A 23,740-nucleotide genomic window follows, 5' to 3' on the forward strand; every position below is an offset into this window, starting at 1 on the left:
AAACTCCTTTGGGTTTAACTAATCTCCTTTAAGAATCAAAATCAGAATTATATATATGCATGAGCAGAGGTGAATCAATCACTGAAAAATGCTTACAGCCTAATATTTTCTGTCAGATTATACTGGAAAAGTGAAAACAGCTAAATGACACCTGAAATTAAAGTAATGCCACTGGACTATTCAACACTAAGCCAGATTTTAAATGTTAAAAAAATTCAAAACAGATTTATTTATAAATTCAAATGTTTCTCAAAAGCCAACTATGTGGCAAGCAACTGCTTTGAGCAGCAGTCACTGACCTTTTTGGCACCAGCAAACGATTTCGTGGAGGACAATTTTTCCACAGACCAGGGTGGGGGCGATGGTTTCTACATGATTCAAGCACATTACATTTATTGTGCACTTTATTTCTAGTTTTATTACATCAGCTCCACCTCATATCATCAGGCATGAGATCCTGGAGGTTGGGGACTCCGGGTTCTGAGTACTGGGATTATAGCAATACACAACTAAAAAGCTTGGTCTCCATGGAGACATTCTTATGGAGGAATACAGGCCTCAGAAAAGAGGGCCAGGGAAGGGCAGTGAGGAAGACTCTGCAGAAAGGGGAGTCTAAGAAGTCCTCATTAATAAGCGGCAGGTGAGCTAAAGTGTTAGGGACTTAAAGGTCTGTAGTTATTAGAAAGAAGACTTAGAACCATGTAGTTAATTGAAGGCATAGTGCATCAGAAAGAGTAGCAAATGCAGAGACTCTGAAGGGAGAGTGTGATTGGCTTGTTCCAAGAAGATCAGGAAGTTGGCTAGGGCACACAAAGTAAAGTGACCAAGTGTTAGAGGGCACGTGCTTCCCTGGCCCAGGAATTTGGACACGGTCATATGCCCTGCTTTGGCCAATGGCATTTTAGCAGATATGACATAAGCAGAAGCTTGTAATGTCCTTGGATGATTGGACTTGCTTTCTTGTGCTTATGTGCCATAAGAAGTACAGGATCCAGTGGTTTGCTGACCCAAGGAGGATGAGAGACACGTCAAACAGACTTGTTTGGCAGACAACCCTCAACTAGGAGTTGTGGTACTTGAGCTCCAGCACAACTCCAGTCAACCAATACATGCATGGATGACAAATATGTACCTTGAGAATTTTGCAATTATTTTGTTGCATAGCAAGAGCTGACTGGTATACTCTGTTTTAATGGACTGAACCAGCAAGATACCAATGTTTACAGATTATCTTAATCATATGCTGATATGTAGCTATAATACTATGTGAAAGTGTTAGGTGCTCAGTCATGTCTGGCTCCTTGTGACCCCATGGAGTGCAGCCCACGAGGCTCCTCTATCCCTGGAATTCTCCAGGCAAGAATACTGGAGTGGGTAGCCATTCCCTTCTCCAGGGGATCTTCCCAGCCTAGGGATCGAACCTGGGTCTCCTGCATTGCAGACAGATTCTTTACGGTCTGAGCCACCAATATTATAGGCAATTCCAAACTGTTCCTTACTCCAACAACAATACTAGTGACCATAAACCTCCTCCCACCAAAACAACCCTCATTTGTTCAACAAGAAAACATTTATTGAGCCCCAACTGTGTACACTGGGAACTTGGCCAGCCGTCATCCCTACTTCACCAATGCATTGCCTGCTAAAACAGCACTACCAATGGTTAAGGGATTTCTAACTTAGTTAATTGCAATTCTTTAGCATTAATACTTCAATTTTCCAATCCAAGATAATTCCCACAGATGTCCATAAAAATCCTTTTTGCATTATTAGTTCTACTTTTCATGGTTTGCCTGAAGTTGGTCCAAAGAAATGACAGAAACATTTTAAAAAGATAAATGTTTCAAAATAAGGAAAGACATAATCAAAGTTAAAATAGCACTCTGATATAGTATAATATGCTAGACACTGCTGAAGTGAAGAGAAAAGGAGATGGCTCAATTAAGTCTGAGATAAAAGAAATGAAATAGTTTGCTATGAGTAAGACATTCTGCAAATCTTCTGAAATTCACCATGGTTTTAGGCTTTCTTGAAAGGAAGAGATCCCATCTATCTGATTTGCCTGTCAATTCAAATGATAATTTTACTTGCTTAAAAAGTGACATTAGCCAAAAGTGGTGCAGCTGAGACACAAGAATCCTTACACCCATTATTCTCTTTACACCCAAGTGAACTATTGCTGTTTTCTCTTCATTTAAAAGGAAGCTGTGTAAAGTGAAAGTCGCTCAGTTGTGTCTGACTCTTTGCAATCCCATAGGCTATACAGTCCATGGAATTCTCTAGGCCAGAATACTGGAGTGGGTAGCCGTTCCCTTCTCCAGGGGATCTTTCCAACCCAGGAATCAAACTCAGGTCTCCTGAATTGCAGGTGGATTCTTTACCAGCTGAGCCACCAGGGAAGCCCAAGAATATTGGAGTGAGTAGCCTATCCCTTCTCCAGGGGATCTTCCCGACCCAGGAATTGAACTGGGGTTTCCAGCAATGCAGGCAGATTCTTTACCAACTGAGATACCAGGGAAGCCCATTAGAACATTATTTTCTCTTTAAAAAGGTGACTGCCTATGAACAAATATACCCACCATTATTTTTCTTTGGATTACTTATCTAAATCCCATATTCTGTTTTAACTAATTTCCAACTGGATGTGTGATAACTTACTATGTTGTCCCTGCCTTTCTCTAGTTTTTCTTAAGGAAAAAAAAAAGATTTATCCTGTACCTGATACTTACCTTCAATGACTTTTTGAAATCATGATCTGGGATAGATGATAGACGTTTTTTTCTTGTTGTTGTTTGGTCACTAAGTCTTATCTGACTCTTTGTGACCCTATGGACTGCGGCCTGCCAGGTTCCTCTGTCCATTGAATTTCCCAGGCAAGAATACTGGACCCAGGGATCAAACCTGCATCTCCTGTGTTGGCAGGTGGGTTCTTTACCAATGAGCCACCAGGGAAGCTCTAGATGGTATCAATTCTACATAAAAATATTGTGTTTAAGTTCTCTAATGTATTAATGGTATACAGTAATGATGCTGATTACTAGTTGGCGTGTGTTGAATGGTGATGAAAGATATTGAAATTAGTAGCTATTAGTCATTTTTTATTTCTATTAAGATCTAATTGATATATAATATTTTATTAATTTGAGATGTACAACATGATTCTTTGAAATATATATATACTGTGGATTGATTACCACAGTAAGTTAACATTCATCACCATAGTTATAAATCTTAAAAGTTTTCATCACAAGAATAAGATATAATCTCTTAGCAACTTAAAAAAATTGAAATACAGTTGATTTACAATGTGTTAGTTTCAGGTGTACAGCAAGGGGACTCATATATACATATATATATTTCCTTTCCATTATAGGTAATTACAAGATATTGAATATACTTCCCTGTGCTTACAGTAAGACCCTGTTGTTTATATATTTTATATATAGTAGTGTGTATCTGTTAATTCCATACTACTAATTTATTCCCTTTCTCCTTTGGTGATCGTTTGTTTTGTCTATGATTCTATTTGTTCTGCAAATAAAGTTAACTTGTATTATTCTTTAGATTCCACATATAAGTGACATCATATGGTAGCTGTCTTTCTCTGTCTGATTAAGTATGATCATCTCTAGGTCTATCCATGCTGCCACACAACTTTCAAATATACAAATATACAATACAGTATCGTTAACTGTAATCTCCATGCTGTACGTTATGGCTCATGCAGGACTAATTTATAACTGGAAGTTTGTACTTTTTGACCACTTTTCCCAACCCCCTGCACATGGCAGCCACCAATCTGTTCTCTGCACAATTTTACATTTGCACCAAGACTATGCACAAGGGCTCCCTTTTACTTTACATCTTCACCAGCAGTTACATTTTCTCTCTTTGATAACGGCCATTCTAACAGAGGTAAGGTGATATCTTATGGTTCTGATTTGCATTTCCCTGATGATTAGTGACGTTCACCACCTTTTCATGTACCTGCTGGCCATTGGTATATCTCCTTTGGTAAAATGTCTAATTGATCTTCCGCTCGTTTTTCAGATTGTTGGTTCTATTGAGTTCTTTACAAAATCTGGATATTCTCCTTATAAGATATAGGATTTGAAAATATTTTCTCCCATTCTGTAGGTTGTGTTTTCATTTTCCTGATGGTTTTGTTCACTGTACAGGAGCTTTTTATTTGATGTAGTCATTTTATTTTTGTTTTTCTTGCCTTTACGTTGGGTGTCAACTCAAAAAGTCATCGCCAAGATATATCACAGACCTTACCACCTGTGTTTTCTTCTAGGATTTTCATGGTTTCAGGTCTTACATTAAGTTTTTAATCCATTTTGAATTGATTTTCAGGTATGGTGTTAAGATAGTGGTCCACTTTCAGTCTTTTGAATGTGGCTATGCAGTTTTCCCATACCATTTTCTGAAGAGACTCTTCTTTTCCTATTGTATGTTTTTAGCTCCTTTGTTGTAAATTAATTCCCCATATGTGTGAGGGTTATTTATGGGCCCTCTGATCTGTTAATCTGTATATCTGTCATTATGCCAAAAGCACATAATTTTTACTTCTTTGCCTTTGTAATACAGTTTGAAATCAGGCAACATGAGGCCGCCTGCTTTCCTCTTTTTTTCCTCAAGACTGCTTTGGCTATTTGGGTTCTTTTTTGTGGTTCCATACAAATTTTTGGATTTTTCATTCTCTTTACATGGAAAATGCCATGGAACTTTGATAGAAATTGCCTTGAATCTGTAGATTGCAATGGGTAGTATAGACATTTAAACAACAGCTATTCTTTCAATCCATGAGCATGAAGTATCTTTCTATTTATTTATGTTTTCTTCAATTTCTTTCATCATTGTCTTATAGTTTTTAGTGTACAGGTTTTTCACTCCCTTAAATTTATTCTGAGGTATTTTATTCTTTTAGATGCAATTATAAATGGGATTATTTTATTTCTCTTTCTCATAGCTTGTTATTAACGTGTAAAAATGCAACAGATTTTTGTATATTGAGTTTTTATCCTGCAACTTTACTAAATTCATTGAGTTCTAACAGTTATTTGGTAGGGCCTTTCAGGTTTTCTTATATATATTATTATGTCATTTGCAAATATAGATAAATTTACTACTTTCTTTCTGATTTGTGTGTCTTTGATTCTTTTTCTTGCCTAATTATGCTGGCTAGGACTTTCAGCATTATGTTGAATAAAAGCAGCAAGAGTAGGCATCCTTGTCTTCTGATCTTAGTGGAAAACCTTTCAGCTTTCACCACTGAATATCCTATCTTTCAGCGTCCTGTCTTTTTGCCTTTTCATACTGTTCATGGGGTTCTCAAGGCAAGAATACTAAAGTGGTTTCCCATTCCCTTCTCCAGTGGACCATGTTTTGTCAGAACTCTCCACCATGACCTGTTCGTCTTGGGTGGCCCTACATGTCATGGCTCATAGTTTCATTGAGTTAGACAAGGCTGTGGTCCATTTTCTGGGCCCTGATGTTAGCTGAGGGCTTGTCATACATGGCTTTTATTATGTTGACATGCATGCCCTCTATACCCATTTTGTTGAGAATTTTTATCATGAATGGATGAATTTTGTCAAATGCTTTTTCTTCACCTATTGGGATAATCATGTGATTTTTAACTTTCATTAATGTGGTATATCATACTTATTGACTTGTATATATTGAACTGGTCTTCCCAGGTTGCTCAGTGGTAAAAAAAAAAAAAAAAAATCTGCCTGCTGATGCAGCAGATGTGGGTTTGATCCCCGAGTCAGGAAGTTCCCCTGGAGAAGGAAATGCCAACCCACTCCAGTATTGTTGCCTGGGAAATTCCATGGACAGAGGAGCCTGGTGGGCTATAGTCCATGAGATTGCAGAGAGTTGGATATGAATAAGCAACTAAACACATAAACACACAGTGAACCATCCTTGCAACACAGGGATAAATCCCCCTTGGTTATGGTGTATGATCCTTTTAATGTACTGTTGAATTTGGTTTGCTAATATTTTCTGGAGAAATTTTGCATCTGTATTCATCAGATACAGGTCTATAGTTTTGTTGTAGTGTCCTTATCTGTCTTTAGTATCAAAGTAATGCTGGCCTTGTAAAATAATTTGGGGGTGTAGTCTCAAATTTTTTTAAATGTTTGAGAAGGACTGGTATTAATTCTTTGTGTTTGGTAGAAATCACCAGAGAAACCATCTGATTGTGGGCTTTTTTGGGGGGGAAGTTTGTTTATATAGATTCAATCTCCTTTTTCATTGTTGGTCTGTTCAGATTTTGTTTCTTCATGATTCAGTCTTGGTAGGTTGTATGTTTCTAGGTATTTATCCATTTCTTCTAGATTATCCAATTTGTTTCCGTATAATTATTCTTAATAGTTCTATGATCTTTTGTATTTCTGGTTTAAGTTATAATGTCTCTTCTTACATTTCTGATTTTATATTTGAGTTCTTTTTTTTTCTTAGTTTGTCTAAAGGTTTGTCATTTTCATTTAGCTTTTCAAAAAAGAACTAAAAACAAGCTTTTAGTTTTAATGATATTTTTCATTATATTTTTCATCTCTATTTATTTTTGTCCTAATCTTTCTTTCCTTCTATTAACTCTGGATGTTGTTTATTCTTCTTTTTCTAGTTCCCTGAGGTGTAAAGTCAGGTTGTTTGTTTGAGATTTTTCTTGTTTCTTCTTGCAGGCATTTATTATTATGAACTTCCCTCTCATAACTGCTTTGCTGCATCCCATAACTTTTGTATATTGTATTTGCATTTGTCTCAAGGTATTTTTTTAATTTCTCTTTTGATTTCTCCATCAATCCATTTGTAGTTTCAGTGGTGTGTAATTAAATATTCACACATTTGTGAATTTTCCAGTTTTCTTCTTGAAATTGGTTTTTGGTTTTTATTATATTATTGTCTAAAAGATGTTGGATATGGTTTCAGTCTTCTTAAATTTATTGAGACTTGTTTTGTGGTCTAAGATACGATGTATCCTAGAGAATGTTGTCGCCTAGAAAATATTCCACGTGCATTTGAGAAGAATGTACTCTGCTGCATTTGGAAGGAATGTTCTCTAACTGCTCATCTGATCTAATGTATAGTCCCATGCTTCCTTATTGATTTTCTGCCTGGGTAACCTATCCACTGATATTAAGTGAGGTATGGTTAAATCCCCTACTATTACTGTACTGGTATCTATTTTCCCCTTCAGGTCTGTTAATATTTGCCTTACCTTCACCATGTTGGGTGAAATAAATATTTACAAATGTTATAGGTCTGATTGGATTGACCTCTTTATCCTTATGTAATGCCCTTTTTTGTCTCTTATTTTAGTTGTTTCAAAGTCTATCTGATATAAGTAAAGGTATCCCAGGTTTTTTTTGGTTTTTATTTCTGTGAAATATCTTTTTCCATCCCTTTTATCTCTTTGTCTTTACATCTTTCTTAAAGATTTTTTTGATGTGGGCTATCTTTAAAGTTTTTATTGAATTTGTCACAATATTGCTTCCATTTTATGTTGTGGTTTTTTTGGCTATGAGGTATGGTGGATCTTAGCTCCCTGACCAGGGGTTGAACCCACACCTCCTGCATTGGAAGGTAAAGTCCTAACCACTGGACTACCAGGCAAGTCCTTTTCCATGTCTTTACATCTGAAGTGAGTTTTTTTTTATAGGCAGCCCATAGCAAGGTCTTGTTTTCTGCTGTTTTCTGTCAGAAAGGACTTCTGTTAAATTTTATTTAAATTTGAAAGTTACAGAAAAATTCTAAGAATAGTAAAATAGTCTCCTGTATACCATTTACCTTGATTCACCAAGTGTTAATATGTTGCCATATTTGCTTTGCTTCTTTCTCTAAGTACATAGATTTGCTATTGTTGTTATTACTATTAGTGACCCATTTTCATTCCAATGTAAGGTTCAGGCCCCTTTTTCCTAAGTACTTCATCGTTATCTCTTTGAACTCTTATTTTATGGAACCACACTGGCACTATATTATCATCTAGTGTGTAGACTATGTTTAAATCTCACCAATTGCCTTTATAATATCCTTCATAATTATAACCAAATATATGTATGTGTAACATATATACATATATATTTTTTCTCTGATCCAGGTTCATGTATTGCATTTCTTTGTCACATGTCTTTTCTTTCTCCTTTTTTTGGGGGGGGAGTATAGTTGATTTACAGTGTTGTGCTAACTTTCTGCTGTATGGTAAAATGATTCAGTTATACATATATACATTCTTTTTTTAATATTCTTTCCCAATATGGTTTATCATAGTATACTATCTATAGTTCTCTGTGCCCTACAGCAGGACTTTGTTTATCCATTCCATACATATGAGTTTACATCTATTAACCCTAATCTCCTCTCCCTTGGCAATCACCAGTTTATTCCCTATGTCTGTGAGTCTGTTTCTGTTTCATAGATAGGTTCATTTGTGTCATATTTTAGACTCCACATAAAGTGATACCATATGGTATTTGTTTTTATCTTTCTGACTTACTTCACTTAGTATAATAATCTAGAGTTACATCCACATTGCTGCAAATGACATTATTTTGTTCTTTTTTATGGCCGGGTAATATTCCAATGTATATCTGTACCACATCTTCTTTATTCATTCCTCTGTTGATGGACATTTAGGTTGCTTAACTGTCTTGGCTATTATGAATAGTGCTGCTGTGAACATAGGGGTGCATGTATCTTTTTGGATTAGAATTTTGTCTGGATATATGCCTAGGAGTGGGATTGCTGGGTCATGTGGTCATACTATTTTTAGTTTTCTGAGGAACCTATACTGTTTTCCATAGTGCCTTCCCCAGTTTACATTCCTGCCAACAACAGTGTAGGCATGTTGCCTTTTCTCCACATCTTCTCTGGCATTTGTTATTTGTAGAGTTTTAATATGGCCATTCTGACCAGTGTGAGGTGATACCTCATGTAGTCTTGATTTGCATTTCTCTGATAATTAGTGATGCTGAGCATCTTTTCATGTGGCTATTGGCCATTTGTATTTCTTCTTTGGAGAAATGTCTATTTAGGTCTTCTGCCCATTTTTCAACTGGGTTATTTATTTTTATTTTTTATTTTTTGCTGTTGAGTTGTATGAGCTATTTGTATATTTTGGAAATTAGGCCCTTATTGGCTGTATCATTTGCAAACAGTATCTCCCATTCCATAGCCTGTCTTTTCATTTTGCTTATGGTTTTCTTTGCTGTGATTAGGTTCCATTTCTTTATTTATATTGCCTTGGGAGACTGTAAGTCTTGCTTTTCAGCCATTTAGCCACTCTTATATTGTGATTGGGGGATTTAGTCCACTTAATTTTTGATAGGTATGTACTTACTGCCAGTTAAAAGATTATTTTCTGCCTTGTGGTTCCTCTCTGCCTGTCTTCTGACTCTCTTTTTCTGTGATTTGATGATTGACTATAGTGTCATGCTTAGAGTTCTTCCTATCATTTGTATATAGGTTTCTGCTTTGTGGTTTCCATGAGGTTTAGATGAAACCTAACAGTCTATTTTAAGATGATAATAACAAAAGTTCAAATACAGTCTAAAGCTCTACATTTTTACTTTCCTCCATATGTTATGTTTTTGGTGTCACAATTTACAAGTTTTGTGTGTCCATTAACAAATTACTTTGGTAACAGTTACTTTTATCACTTTTGTCTTTTAACCTTCCTACTGAATGTACAAGTGATTAACCTATCACTATTATAACATTTGATTATTCTGAATTTAATTATATTCTTACCTTGTGAGACTTATACTTCCATGTTTTCCTATTACTAATTATGACCCTTTCATTTAAAGAAGTCTCTTCTACATTTCTTCTAAGGCTGGTCTAGTGGTGCTGCTTTCCTTCAGCTTTTGCTTGTCTGGATAACTCTGTCTCTTTCCCTCAATTCTGATGGACAACTTTGCTGGATAGAGTATTCTGCTTGGCAGTTTTTTTTAATACTTTGAATATATCATGAAATATATCCCTTCTGGCCTGTCAGGTTTCTGTTGAAAAATCTGCTGATGGATTTATGGGGTTCCCTTGTATGTAAGAAGTTGTTTTTCTCTTGTTGCTTTTAAGACTTTCTCATTGTCTTTAACTTTTGACAGTTTAATTATGATGTGCCTTGGTGTGGGAACTGTTCAGGTTTCCTGGCAGTATGTCTCCTTCCTCAGGCTAAGAAAGGTTTTTTGCTCTTTTCTCTCTTTTCCTTCTAGGACTCTATGTTAGGAATATTTGTTTTGTCTGCTTGATGGTGTACAGTAAGTTCCTTAAGCTAACTTCTCTTTATCTTTAATTTTTTTATTGAAATATAGTTGACTGACAATGTTGTGTTAGTTTCAGATGTACAGCAAAGTTATTGAGTTATATATACAAATATTCTTTTTTACATCTATCTCTCCCATTATAGGTTGTTACAGAGTATTGATAAGAGTTCCCTGTGCTATAGAGTAGGTCCTTGTTGATCATCTATTTTATATATAGTAGTGTGTATATGTGGAGAAGGCAATGGCAAGCCACTCCAGTACTCTTGCCTGGAAAATCCCATGGATGGAGGAGCCTGGTAGGCTGCAGTCCGTGGGGTCGCTACGAGTCAGACATGACTGAGCGACTTCACTTTCACTTTTCACTTTCACACATTGGAGAAGGAAATGGCAACCCACTCCAGTGTTCTTGCCTGGAGAATCCCAGGGATGGGGGAGCCTGGTGGGCTTCCGTCTATGGGGTCACACAAAGTCAGACATGACTGAAGTGACTTAGCAGCAGCAGCAGCAGCAGCAGTGTGTATATGTTAATCCCCAACTCCTAATTTATCCCTTCTCTCTTTGGTAACCATAAGTTTCTATAGCTACTTAAAAACTTGGTGTATTATGGATGAATTCCACTGCCCTCTTTGAGTTTGCTCATCTTTTATTCCCAATTCATCTAGTCTGCTGCTGAATGCCTCTATTGTATTTATCAGTTCTGTTACTGTATTCATCGCTTTGTCATTTATATTTTCTGTCTTTGTTGGAATTCTCACTTTGTGCATAGTTTTCCTGACCTTGATGGGCATCTCTGTGACTGCTATTTTGAAATCTTTATTTGGAAAACACTTATCTCAATTTCTTTAAGATCATTTTTGAGGTTTTAGTTTGTTCTTTTCTTTGGAACCTATTTCTCTCTTTCTCCCCCCCCCTTTGCCTTGTCCCTTTCTGTTGGTTTCTATGCATTAGCTATAAGTTAACCCTCCCATCTTGAAGGGGTGATCTCAGGTAGGAGATGAGCCTTATTTTTCAGCTCTGCCCTACCTCTTGATCATCTCTGAAACTCTCGTGATTGTCCAAGGAGGCTTTTTTGTTCTTAGTGCCTCTGTAGTTGAGGGTGTGCCCAGACCTGTCAGTGTTCCAAAGGGGAGGAGGATTTCAGTCAGCACTTAGATGCAAGATGAGTGGAAGACTGAGCCTCCGGCAACAGCTTTTCAAGTATGTAAACAGACCTCTTTTAGGGAAAGACTGGGAGATGTAAGTTTCTGTATGCTCCCTCTGCACTGAGCTCTGGGAAGATATAGCTAGCTATTTAAAAACTGCCGTTTCTTTTTTTTCTTTTGGTATGCTACCATTACACTGAGCTGTGAACATAACCTCCCACTGACTACCAGAACAGCAGATATGTGCACAGGCTCCTTTACGGGAGATACCGATGACCTGGAGCAAGGCAGGAGTGGTGAGATGGCACTAGCTGGCCTACATCATCTCTGGAGAGTATGGAAGTCAGTCCCTGGATGTGTGTTACATTAGAAGCCTGCCTCTTCAAGCTGAGGCTTTTAAGATATAAACAAATGAGCCTCTTTCATGGAAAGATTGAGTGCATTCCAGCCTGTTGCCTTTATGCTGTGCAGTTGGACAGGGGCAGTGTTAGGCATGGTGAGTCCCCATGAGCCCTGAAAGTATTGTCTCTTTGTTCACTCTAGCTTTGTGGACTTCACAGATGTTAGATGTTTGGGGAGCCCATCTCTCAGGTAGAAGGACATATTAAGAGCTGGGGCTCAAACCTTTACTACTCAGAGAGAAGCTAATAGTTGTGATTTCCTTCCTGGTTGTGTGTCATCATGACCGGGATGGGGTTCACAGCAAGACTGTGGCTCAGACGCTCCTATGTTGTTTTACATTACTTTCTTTTGGAGTAGAGTTGCGTTACAGTGTTCTTAGCTTCAGGTATACGAAAAAGTGAATCAGTTATACATCCATCCACTCTTTTTTAGATCTTTTCCCATATAGGTCATTGCAGAGTACTGAGTAGAATTCCCTGTGCTATACAGTAAGTCCTTATTATCTGTTTTATATACAGTAGTGTGTATATGTCAGTCCCAATCTCCCAACTCCCCTGGTAACCGCTAGGTTTGTTTTCTACATCTCCTACGTGCTGGATGTGGGCTCTTTTGTTTGTCCAATGTTTATGTACAGGACTCACTCAGCTATTTCCTAAATGTCTTTGAGAGGGAACTATTCAGTGTGTAGTTGTAGATTCCGTGTTTGTATGCAGAGAGGGAAGTTCAGGATCTTATGTTGTCATCTTGATCCAGAAACTCCAGTGAAACTTCCTCAGTGTGTAAATCGTTCTGTATCTACATAATGGTGTACTGTGTTTGACTTAGAAAATATTCATTCAAGAAGCATTTTACTGAATGCTTGTTGCATAAAAGGTGATCGATCAGGAAAGAAAATGAGCAAGACCTAGTCGCTGCTTTTAAGGAGGTTAAGTACTTAACTGCTGCTGCTGCTGCTAAGTCACTTCAGTTGTGTCCGACTCTGTGTGACCCCATTGACGGAAGCCCACCAGGCTCCCCCTTCCCTGGGATTCTCCAGGCAAGAACACTGGAGTGGGTTGCAATTTCCTTCTCCAATGTGTGAAAGTGAAAAGTGAAAGTGAAGTCGCTCAGTCGTGTCCGACCCTTAGCGACCCCAGGGACTGCAGCCTACCAGACTCCTCCATCCATGGGATTTTCTAGGCAAGAGTACTGGAGTGGCTTGCCATTGCCTAATGAGTTGTACAGGAAGGTGGATTTTGAGTACCATGGTAAGGAATAAAATGGAAGGAAAGAGAGAAAGGAAAAATTTAGAACCTTGTTTATGATGATGGTATCATGTTGCTCAGTCGTGTCCAACTCTTTGCGACCCAATGGACTATAGTCCACCAGGCTCCTCTGTCCATGGGCTTCTCCAGGCAAGAATACTGGAGTGGGCTGCCATGTCCTCCTCCAGGGGAACTTCCCTACCCAGGGACTGAGCCCATGTCTTCTGCATTGGCAGGTGGGATTCTTTACCACTGAGTCACCAGGGAAGCCCATGGGTGTGTGTGTGCATATATATATATATATAAACTTGCTCAAACTTATCAAGCTGTATACATTAACAGTACATCTTTATCATTTACACCTGAATGAAGCTAAAAAAGAAGGCAGGTAGGTAAAGGAAAAAAATGCAGAAAACTGGTACCTCTGTACAGTTTAGAAAGTGGGAGAGATGTTCTGGAGGCTGATCGTGATTTCAGAGTGTGTTCTATTTTTATCTGGTTTTATCCAGAACATACTCATGAGAGAGGTCTAGCTGGCAATCTTGAGAAAAAGCCTTGAAGTGATGTGCTGAGGACACAACATCACCTATGTGGTAATCTGGCATAAGACACTTAGCCTGAATCCAATTGGGAGTAAACAAGCAGGCAAATCCCCAGTGAGAAACATCCTACACAACAACTGGCCTGACCTCTTCTGAAATGCCAGAGTCCTGCAACATCTGAAGAGGCTGGGGGAGTGTTCTAGATTAGAGGAAACTCAAGAGACATGACAACTAGATGCCAAGGGTGACCTTTCATTGGCTTCTAAATGAAAAAGATAAAAAGCTATTCATCGAAAGGATATTATTGGCAGAATGGGGGATATCTGAATCTAAATTATATATTAGATAATAGTGGTATATCAGTGCTAATTTCCTGAGTGTGACTATGTAAGAAAATATTTTTCACCTTGGAAGACACATGTTAAAATGTTTAGGGGTGAAACGTTAGTATGTAGGAAATATAGTCATTCAATGAGTAAAACTATACATGCACATAAAACAGGAATATATATAGTGTATACACACATACACAAAGATGTTAACATAAATAAATATAGCAAATTGGCAAAATGTTGACTCAATTGCAATTCTGCCCTAAGTTTGAAATTGTTCTAAGCAGCAAAGGAACCTTTTAACATGGTTTAAACAAACAAAATACAAAACATTCTTTAAAAAGAATGACTGGGTACAAGTTAAGGAGTCAGAGATAAGTTGTTGAGAAGACAGACTTTGTCCATTTCTATTTGTCTTATTTTAAAACATAATGTGAGTTTCATACCATACCATCCTATTTGAAAAAAAATGTATAGAACGCCCACATGGTACACAGAAACTTACCACTGGTGAGTATGTCATGGTTTGAGGAAATACTCCAACTCATTATGGAGTGTTTGACTTCACCAGTATGACATCACCTGTACTTCTCTTTACAGAGTCCTGGGGTTATATATTATAAGAATGTGGCATTCTACCAGAGTATGGCTCAGCAAATCCAAGCCTTATCACACCTCGGAGCTTCAAAGCATGAGGATACACACTGCATTTATTTTAACACATGCATCTTTCAAGAAGAGGGTCTTTCCCTGCTCCCCTTCTTTACAGTGAGGACTCAACGGACATGAATTTGAGCAAATTCAGAGAGACAGTGAAGGACAGGGAGGCCTGGTGTGCTGCAGTCCACGTGTTCACAAAGAGTTGACACGACTTAGCAAATGAACAACAACAGTGGAGGGGGAGGAATCACCTCTGCATTCAGTCTCTTCAGAGAACAAACTTACTAACAATAGAACCTATCCATTTGACACTTGCAAGTTATCTCTTAGCCTGACTCAGCCACTGGCTAATGCACTTCTGTCCTTGTATTTGGGTCTGCCACGGATTCTCTGAGCTTCACAAATCATCAGGCCCATGGCCTGAGGTGTACTTTAATTTGGGTGCTTTCATAGGCATGCTGCCTCCAGGCTCATGGTGACAGGTCTAAATAATTAATACTTCTAAGCACCCAGGGCTTTGCATCTCACCTCTCAAATATGCGACTTAGCATCTCAGGCTGGGCTTACTTCAAAAAAGGAGAAAATCCTGCAGTAGGAAATAACAACAGACATACTAAAACGCCATTGTTTTGGGAATGTAAGGACTTTACAAAGGCATATGTTTTCAGATGCTGAGCTATTGCTTACAGTCCCAACAGTCGATTAGCTCGATTCAGATCTCAGGTGGAGGCAAGAGCAGCCGATGCCCTAAATCACTGAAGTGTGGCAAAGCTGGGAAAACAACTTCAAACATCTCCTCTTCCTTCACAAAAGAAATGAAAGCTGGCTTTCATTTATGGAGTTACCTGCTTCACTTTTTGGTCTTAACGTTCCTTCTCAGTCAAGAATATGACTTGGTGTGTCTACAGCTTCCAACACTACTCCCCCCATCAACTAAATGGAAGTCTTTCCCAAGGCCCTGAAACCAAGCACCTTTGTTATTTTTCTCCTCTCACACCTTTCAGCTCCCCTTTCTGTGAGGTTCACTCTCAAACCTCTCCAGACTGCCCTTTTACCACCTCTTCAAAGACAGTACCTCCACCTTCAAAAGGATCACCATCTTCTTCCAACCAAGTCCTCTCCCCTCCTTTCCTTACGTTTTCCAGTCAGTCCCCTGGTCTTGGGTACTCTATTTTCAAATAAGTCACAGTCATCTCCTCCTATCCCATCCCAGACATCTCTTAAGCATCCTCCGAAGTCCCATAACTTGGCCTCTGTGACTGCCTCCTCACTAGTCTTTCAAACTATAGAAGTTTTACTCTGGGACAGATAAAGCTGCCAGAGTACATCTTTGTAGCTATTTCTTACCTGTGAAATGATTCTCAGTGGCTCTGTGACACCGACCAAACACCTCTGCCCAGTATTCACATCACTACGTTGTGACCCTAACCTTCCTCTGCAGCCTTACTTTCCCCCACTCCTGCCGGGATCCTATCTTTCTAACGTCTGGAACCCTGGCTCTTTCCTGCCCTTGGCCTTCATCTCTCCATCTTCAAAAAATGCTCAGTTCCTCCTCCATCCTTTAGAACCCTTCACAGATATCAATTCATCAAAAATCCTTCTCAGATCTCCCAAATGACTGAAACTTTAATACCACATGGCCTTATCCTAGTAACCAAACAGCCAGACTTTAGAGGGTAAGGGGACTGTGTCTTTCATCTCTGTACCCCTAAGGCATTCATGACAACCTCTGGTCCATAACTGACATTAAATAATTGAGCAGACAATTTAAAAGTCGCTGCAAATAGTTCACCATTTCCAGACTTTAAGAGATGACAAAATCCAGGAGTAGCTAAGACAGACACTTACCCATGGATTCTGAAGTTTGACTGCCAACCACCCGGAGCAGCATAGGCTGGCTGCTGTCTGACCTCTGAAGAGAGGTAGAAGGAGAGGACACCGTTGTGCCATTCACCTTGGCCTCGGCCTGGGGCTAAGGCATCCAAAGAAAATAGAATTATTTGTCACAATAAACACTCAAACAAATACATAAATATAAACCCATTATAGACACTCAAGACTCTGAAATTATGACTTTTCCTACTTAAAAATCTCCCACAAACAGTTAAATTTGGGAAATTTCACAGTTGATAAGTTCCACGGATACTGTCTTTGTACCTGAATCATACATACCCCCTTAAAAGTTCGAAAGACAGTACAGCTACAGTGGGATAAGATATAGAAAATCATTACACTAACTGAAAGATGTAGAAGGTCATGTAAGAATGTTGAAATCATATGAAGGGAAAGTGAAAGTCACTTAGTTGTGTCCAACTCTTTGTGACCCCATGGACTATACAGTCCATGTGATTCTCAAGGCCAGAATACTGGAGTGGATAGCCTTTCCCTTCTCCAGGGGATCTTCCCAACCCAGGGATCAAACTGAGGTCTCCCGCATTGCCGGCGGATTCTTTACCAGCTGAGCCACAAGAGAAGCCCAAGAATACTAGAGAAGGTAGCGTATCCCTTCTCCAGTGGATCTTCCCGACCCAGGAACTGAGCTGGGGTCTGCTGTATTTCAGGTGAATTCTTTACCAACTGAGCTATCAGGGAAGCCCATATGAGACCACAAAAATGTAATGGAAAATTCATACTTTTGTGAAGTATTACGCAATAAGATGGAGAGACCATATCTCAAAATTTATAATTCCCAGAAAGCCAGGACTATGTGCAGGGAAGGGTCTCCTACAATGCAATATACTGCTACATTTTCAACGGCCACTTAAATTATGTTTTAGGGATTATCAAAAGAAACCAAAGGCATACCACAAAATAAGAGTAACTGCAACAAAGAGAGCTCCTGATTTTCAAGAGGTAAAAATTTCACTTTCAGATACCAGTGGAAACCTTTCTGCATTTTTTTCCTAAGATGAATTTTAAATTGGTCAAATAAAACACATTTTCATAGGACACATTCTGGAAGCAACATAAAACGACATGCTCATTTCATTCCTATTCTTATATCCCTAGCTATCTAGCACTTGAAGCACACGCTGAATAATGACCAAATCAACGTTTGCTGCATTTCTGAAAAGCACTGAGAGTTCCAGTTCTTAGTTGTAAGAGGGGAAAGTGGCTTTTTGTAAAGATCCCATGTTAGAGAGAGGGGTGTCTCACTTGCTCCAGCAGCTGCCTGAGCCTGTGTAACTGGGACTCCAGCTGTTTGTTGTGGTCTTCCAGGATTTGCATCCTGGCTTCCAGGCGGCCTTTGTGTTGACGTAGTAGCTTGGCCTCAGCAATGAGCTCAGCATCCCGGGGACTCTGTGGTGAAGTGGGCATCATCTCAGGAGGGGATGGCAGTGGGGACAGGCCTTTATGTTCATGCTGCTCCTTGAGACGATCATATTCTGCCTGCAGATTCCTATTTGGCATCAAAGAAGTGGGGGAAAAAAAAAAGGGAAAAAACAAGAAAAAGGAAGTTGAATATCATCACCAGATTTCTTATACTAATGGCAGAGAGATATATCTGACCGCCAGCAAACACAATAGCAAGCAAAAGAGAGGCACTTAATGAATGGTTTTTATGATGACGATTTTAGCAATGCTTAAAGAAAAATAAAATAAAATAAAGTTTGAAGCGTCTGCCCGGTGTGTGTGAGGGGAGATGCTTTTCAATCTTCTATACTTAATTGTGAGTGCTATGTTTACATAATTAAGCAGCAAAGGAGTTAATCACTGTGTAAATATTGCCTTAGAATGTCATCAGATTATAATTCTTATACTTCTATCGACACTTGGGTTTGCTTAAACAAATCATCAAATATTTTCAACAGCATGGTAGAAGAACATAGTAAGAATGTACCCATGTACCCACCATGGTGCTTTAATATACTTAACACAGGCCATATTTTCTTCAAAATTTTGAAGAAATAAAATATGACAGTTACAGCTGAAGCTTCCCCACAAGTTCTCCTTATTATATCAGTTCCCTGATCACCACTACCCATAAGGAGATAATACCATCCTGAATTCCATGTCCATCATTACGATGATATCCACCATTACTAGGTTGAACTTAATAAAGATGGTGATATTCAGCTTATTTAAACCTACATAAATGGCCGTTTCACGTGAGTCAATCTAATAGCATTATTTAACATAGCATGTTCTTAAACTTTAAGAACTTTGTTGAAGCATGTACATCCCATTCTAAGAGCTGCTTTTTGCCTCCAACATTCTTTTGCAGCTTGAATATGCCATCAATATTCTCCTGTCAAAGACCATTTAGGTTGTTCCCAACTTTTCCCTAATACAAATAGCGATACAACAAACTTCCTTCTACCTGTCTCCTTGAATACCTGTTTGAAAGAGTCTTTACAGAATATATATAGATGTAAAATTGTTGGGTTCTAGCACTACCATCAACATTGCCACAGATCACCAAACTGCTCTCTTAAATGTCTTTATACCAATTTGCTCCCCTACCAGCAGTGAGTGAGGTTTTCCATTTGGCCACATCTTCATCAAATACTTGGCGTTACCAAACATGTAAGTTTTGGGTGATGGGTACATTTTATTGGTGAGGCTGACCTCTTTTTTTTTGGCTGTGCCACACAGCTCATGGGATCTCAGTTCCCTGACCAAGGATCAAACCCGCACCCTTGGCAGTGAAAGCACAGAATTGTTGGATGGCCAGGGAATTCCTAGGGGATGAATGTCTTTCATCTTAGTTGGCTTTTAATGTTTCCGTAGCTGTTTCCCTTCTGGGTTGTCTTTTTCTTATGCAAATTCTGGATATGTTCTGGATGCTTATTTATTGCCAATTATAGCATAGCGAATACTATCTCTTAGCCAAATCTTAGCACAGCTAATTTTGACCTTTACTCTTGGCACCCTGTTCTACGATTTTTAATTTCAAAACATTCCTCCATGTTTTATGCGTGTCATGTTTTAAGAAAATCTCCCGTACACCTACATTTTAGAGTTTACAACTCTGTTTTTCACATTTACAACTTAACCCAGAATCTTTTGTCTGGTGTGAACGTGAAATCTAACTTGACTCCCCCTGACATAGCTAACTTATTAAGCCAGCCCTGTGCCTTGTATCGGAGAAGGTGATGGCACCCCACTCCAGTACTCTTGCCTGGAAAATCCCATGGATGGAGGAGCCTGGTAGGTTGCATTCCATGGGGTCGCGAAGAGTCGGACACGACTAAGCAACTTCACTTTCACTTTTCACTTGCATGCATCAGAGAAGGAAATGGCAACCCACTCCAGTGTTCTTGCCTGGAGAATCCCAGGGACGGGGGAGCCTGGTGGGCTGCTGTCTATGGGGTCGCACAGAGTCAGACACGACTGAAGTGACTTAGCAGCAGCAGCAGTACCTTGTATAGTCCACCTTTCCCCGACTCCCACTGATTTTGATGGCATTTTTACAGTCCATTGAGTACCCATAAATACACAAGTGTGCTTCGGAGGCCTCTATTCTCTGCAGTTGGTTTATTACCTGTGTGTCCCTGTGCAAATTCCACACTATGGCTGTGAATATCTTGTGGTCTTGTAGGCTTTCTCACTCCCACTTCGTTCTGCCATAAAATTGTCTTGGCTCTTCATACCTCTTTGCTCATCTCTATGATTTTAGAGTCAAGATTTCCAATCCCAGGAAAATCCTTGTTGACATTTAGGGTTTGAGTGACACTGAATGTATAGAATAAAATGGAAACAGCTGACTTTGCATTATTGAGTCTTTACATCAGGAATGTGGTTAAGCTCTTCAGTTACCCCAGGTGCCTTTTATGTCAAATAATCTCCTATAACTTACTGTGTTTTACCCCTAGCTTTTAATTTGAATACTTAAGTCCTTTCTTTTTATGTTTTTAATACATACATTTAGGGTTATGAGTTTCCTTCTTGCTTTGAAATTGTTGAGAATACCAACGGAGGGCACTTCTGTTATTTGGTACCCAGCAAATAATTAGAACTCTTGGTATCCTTCTTCCAGTTATAATAAACACCAAAATAGGATGGTAGATTTCTATTGTTCACAGATGTTATTTCATTGGGTTCCAGAGAATGTCCTAACCACAAAGGTGGAAGATCTCTATCAATGAGAAAGGACATGAGAAGAAGAAGTGAGCAGTCAAGAAGAGTTTTTCCCTTGTTCAGTTGGAGGAGGAAAAACAATCTCATGATCAGGCTTCCTGTTATGTGTGTGTGCTCAATCGTGTCTGACTCTTTGCGACCCCATGGACTATAGCCTGCCAAACTTCTCTGTTCATGGGATCTCCCAAGCAATAGTACGGGAGCGTGTTGCCATTTCCTACTCCAGGGGATCTTCCCAACCCAGGGATCAAACCTGTGTCTCCAGAGGCTCTTGTTTTGCAGGAGGGTTTTTCCTCTTAGGAAAATGTTTTCTGTTGCTCCATACCTGGAATGAACGTTCCTCAGGGATGGCACATCTTCCAGAACGTCCAGTTTCAAAATGCTGGACATCCACACCAAAGATTTTATTTCAATCCAATCTAATCTCTTTTTTTTTTGTTTGTTTTTGTTTGAAGTTCTACCCAGGGAAGATACCCTGGAGGAGGGCATGACTACCCACTCAAGTATTCCTGCCTGGAGAATCCCATGAACAGAGGAGCCTTGTGGGCTACAGTCCATAGGGTCAGAAAGAGTCAGGACATGACTGATGTGACTTAGCATGCGCAAAGATCTACCCTATACCTAATGTTACCAGTTTTCTAGGAATTTGTTTCAAGTAATGCAGGGAAATCAGTCAATGATCTTTTTCATTGACAGGAATATACTCTCCTATTTGTATTGGCTGAAATTCTGTCTGCTATCAATCTTCACAGAGAGTTATGTGTGTAGTTTGTTTCTTAGCAATCTGCTCCGACAAAGCAGTAATAAGAAGAAATTTATCAAAATAAGTTTACCCTTAGCTAGATTCTATACATAGGTCCTCTGGGTATAAGCCAACACAAGTAGTTCATGTTAATTAAATCCAATTTCTGGCCACTTAACTGACAATCATCTAAATGTTTCTGTGAACTTGAAGCATCATCCATTCTTCAGAGGGTTTCATTTCATAGAAATGATCATCTATTTTTTTCTGCTTGAAGTATCCGCTAAAAGAAATCCACCTTCATTGAAATGTCCCAACTGATAACACCTTTTTATATGCAGAATCCTATTCAAAACTCTTTCTACCAGAGTGGGTCATCCACAATGATCTTTTTGAAAACACTTCTTTTAAACATGGGCTTCAGAATAGTGCAACAAACGACTACCGTCTTACCACTTATTTCTCACAAAGTTATCTACCTTTTCCAGAGAGGTGTTTGGGCCTAGTTTTCCATGAAGCTCTCCTTTAATGAGTTATTTATAAGCGCCCTTGTTCAGAAACCATGGTTTAATATATACAACATGCTGCATTTGTGTTTTTATGTTTTCCAGTAAAAAACAGAGAGAACTCATTTGAATCAGTCAGGACTTTCCAAAGCTGAGCTGTAAAGAATACCAATTGCTCTACACAGGCCTTTCTTGCCTTCCCAGATGTTTGAAATTTCTCTCAGGAGACCATTTCCTTAAAGACACACATCATTCTTCAGTTCTGGAAGATTCTCGCAAGTTATTGCTTCTCTGCCATTTCCTCCCTTCTCTTCTTCTGAACCTTGTCCTAGGTATATTTTACAGCCTTATGGTCCATTCCCTATCTTTCTTAATTGCTTATTTATATTTATCTGTTTTTCTTACTGCTTTGTATAGTGAAGTCCTCAGAATCATCTATTTTCAATTCCTTACTTCCTCTGGATCCAGCCTAGTTTACCATGTCTATTCAGTTCAGTGGGAAGATCCCCTGGAGGAGGGCATGGCAACCCACTCCAGTATTCTCGCCTGGAGAATCGCATGGACAGAGGAGCCTGGCGGGCTCCAGTGCATGAGGTTGCAAAGAGTTGGTCATGACTGAGTGATTAACACTTCAACTTTTTCACATAAGTATGTGTATGTCTCTCTCCAGGTGTGTTTTGGCAGGACCCGATTTCAAATATCTGGCTCTGTGCCCCGAGCTGGTGAGAAGAATTCTGTTGTTTAGTCACTATGTCCGACTCTGCATTTTAACTACTGCTATTTCTACAGGAGTTGAAAGTTCATTGCCTAAGGCCCACATACTACTGCCCAACCCGCCATTTCTGGTCCACAGAGATGTTCATCTTGTTTTAAAGCACAGTTACGACTTTTTAATTTTTTTCACTCCATATATTACCTACCACTGGAAAAATGGAAGGAGCAGAAGACACTGCCTCAAAGCAAAAGCTAACATTATATTAATCAGAAAGCTACCAGGACGTGTTGATTTTGTAAATATCTGATCAAGGTTTCCTCAGCACTCATTCAAATCTAAATTTATCACAACAGGGTCCAATGAACCAAACAAATACCTTCTCCTAAACAAATACGTGGCACACATAAAATTTCTATTAAGCTGATTAACAGGCCTGATTTTGAAAGAATACTTTTTTCCCCTGAAGTTCTGAGGCAGGACAAGCTATCATGGCAAAGGTTAAAAGAGCCAAAAATAGCTCAAAAGGAGGTATGTTTGCGAGAAACCAAGTAAAAATATGAAGTTTTTCTAGTCTAAATTCTCTTTTACAACTATTTATACATTTTCAAGATTACCAAGAAAAACTGATGTTCAAAAAGTTGAATTAGAGATAATGTTTACTATACATTTCCTAATAAATGTGGTCATGGTTACAGAGTGGTTTTAGGGGTTTGGAAATAGTTTATAAAGGCTAAAGGGCTTAAGTCATTTTCTTATATTTAAAAACATCTATATCAGTAACCTTTAAAGTATATCATAACGCTACATTTTTTTTGGACACAGTATTTATAAAGCATGTAGGCGATACAGCATTCCCATAAAAGATCAATGAGATACCACTGTTCCAAGGTGACTCATTTTAAACCTTAACCACAAGTATACAATCTACTCATTTTAACAGTTGGTGGTCGATTTGTATTATTATTGATATATATTTTGCTTTTCTTGAAGTTATACATGCACATTTCACCCCTATTGACTCTCTAACTGTTAGAAGGTATTTGTGGAGTCATTTCAACATAGATGAATATATGTCAGGAATCAGATGCCGACTCCAC

The 23,740-nt window shown here is 38.8% G+C and overlaps 1 protein-coding gene across 8 annotated transcripts in view; it reads right to left on the reverse strand.

Moving 5' to 3' along the window:
* The window catches only part of DMD (dystrophin), a 2,246,075-nt gene that overhangs the window by 19,527 nt on the left and 2,202,808 nt on the right, over window positions 1–23,740 (reverse strand). For all 8 annotated transcript variants that reach the window (XM_055393453.2, XM_055393450.2, XM_055393451.2 and 5 more), the window contains 2 exons: window positions 17,756–17,999; window positions 16,448–16,571 (listed from right to left, as the gene is read on the reverse strand). In XM_055393453.2, coding sequence (XP_055249428.2) covers window positions 16,448–16,571; window positions 17,756–17,999 — 368 coding nt within the window. The remainder of the gene's footprint in view (window positions 1–16,447; window positions 16,572–17,755; window positions 18,000–23,740) is intronic.

The sequence above is a fragment of the Moschus berezovskii genome, chromosome X, assembly GCF_049115385.1.
Source record: "Moschus berezovskii isolate FMDL1 chromosome X, NW_MosBer_1.0, whole genome shotgun sequence".
Taxonomy (NCBI): domain Eukaryota; kingdom Metazoa; phylum Chordata; class Mammalia; order Artiodactyla; family Moschidae; genus Moschus; species Moschus berezovskii.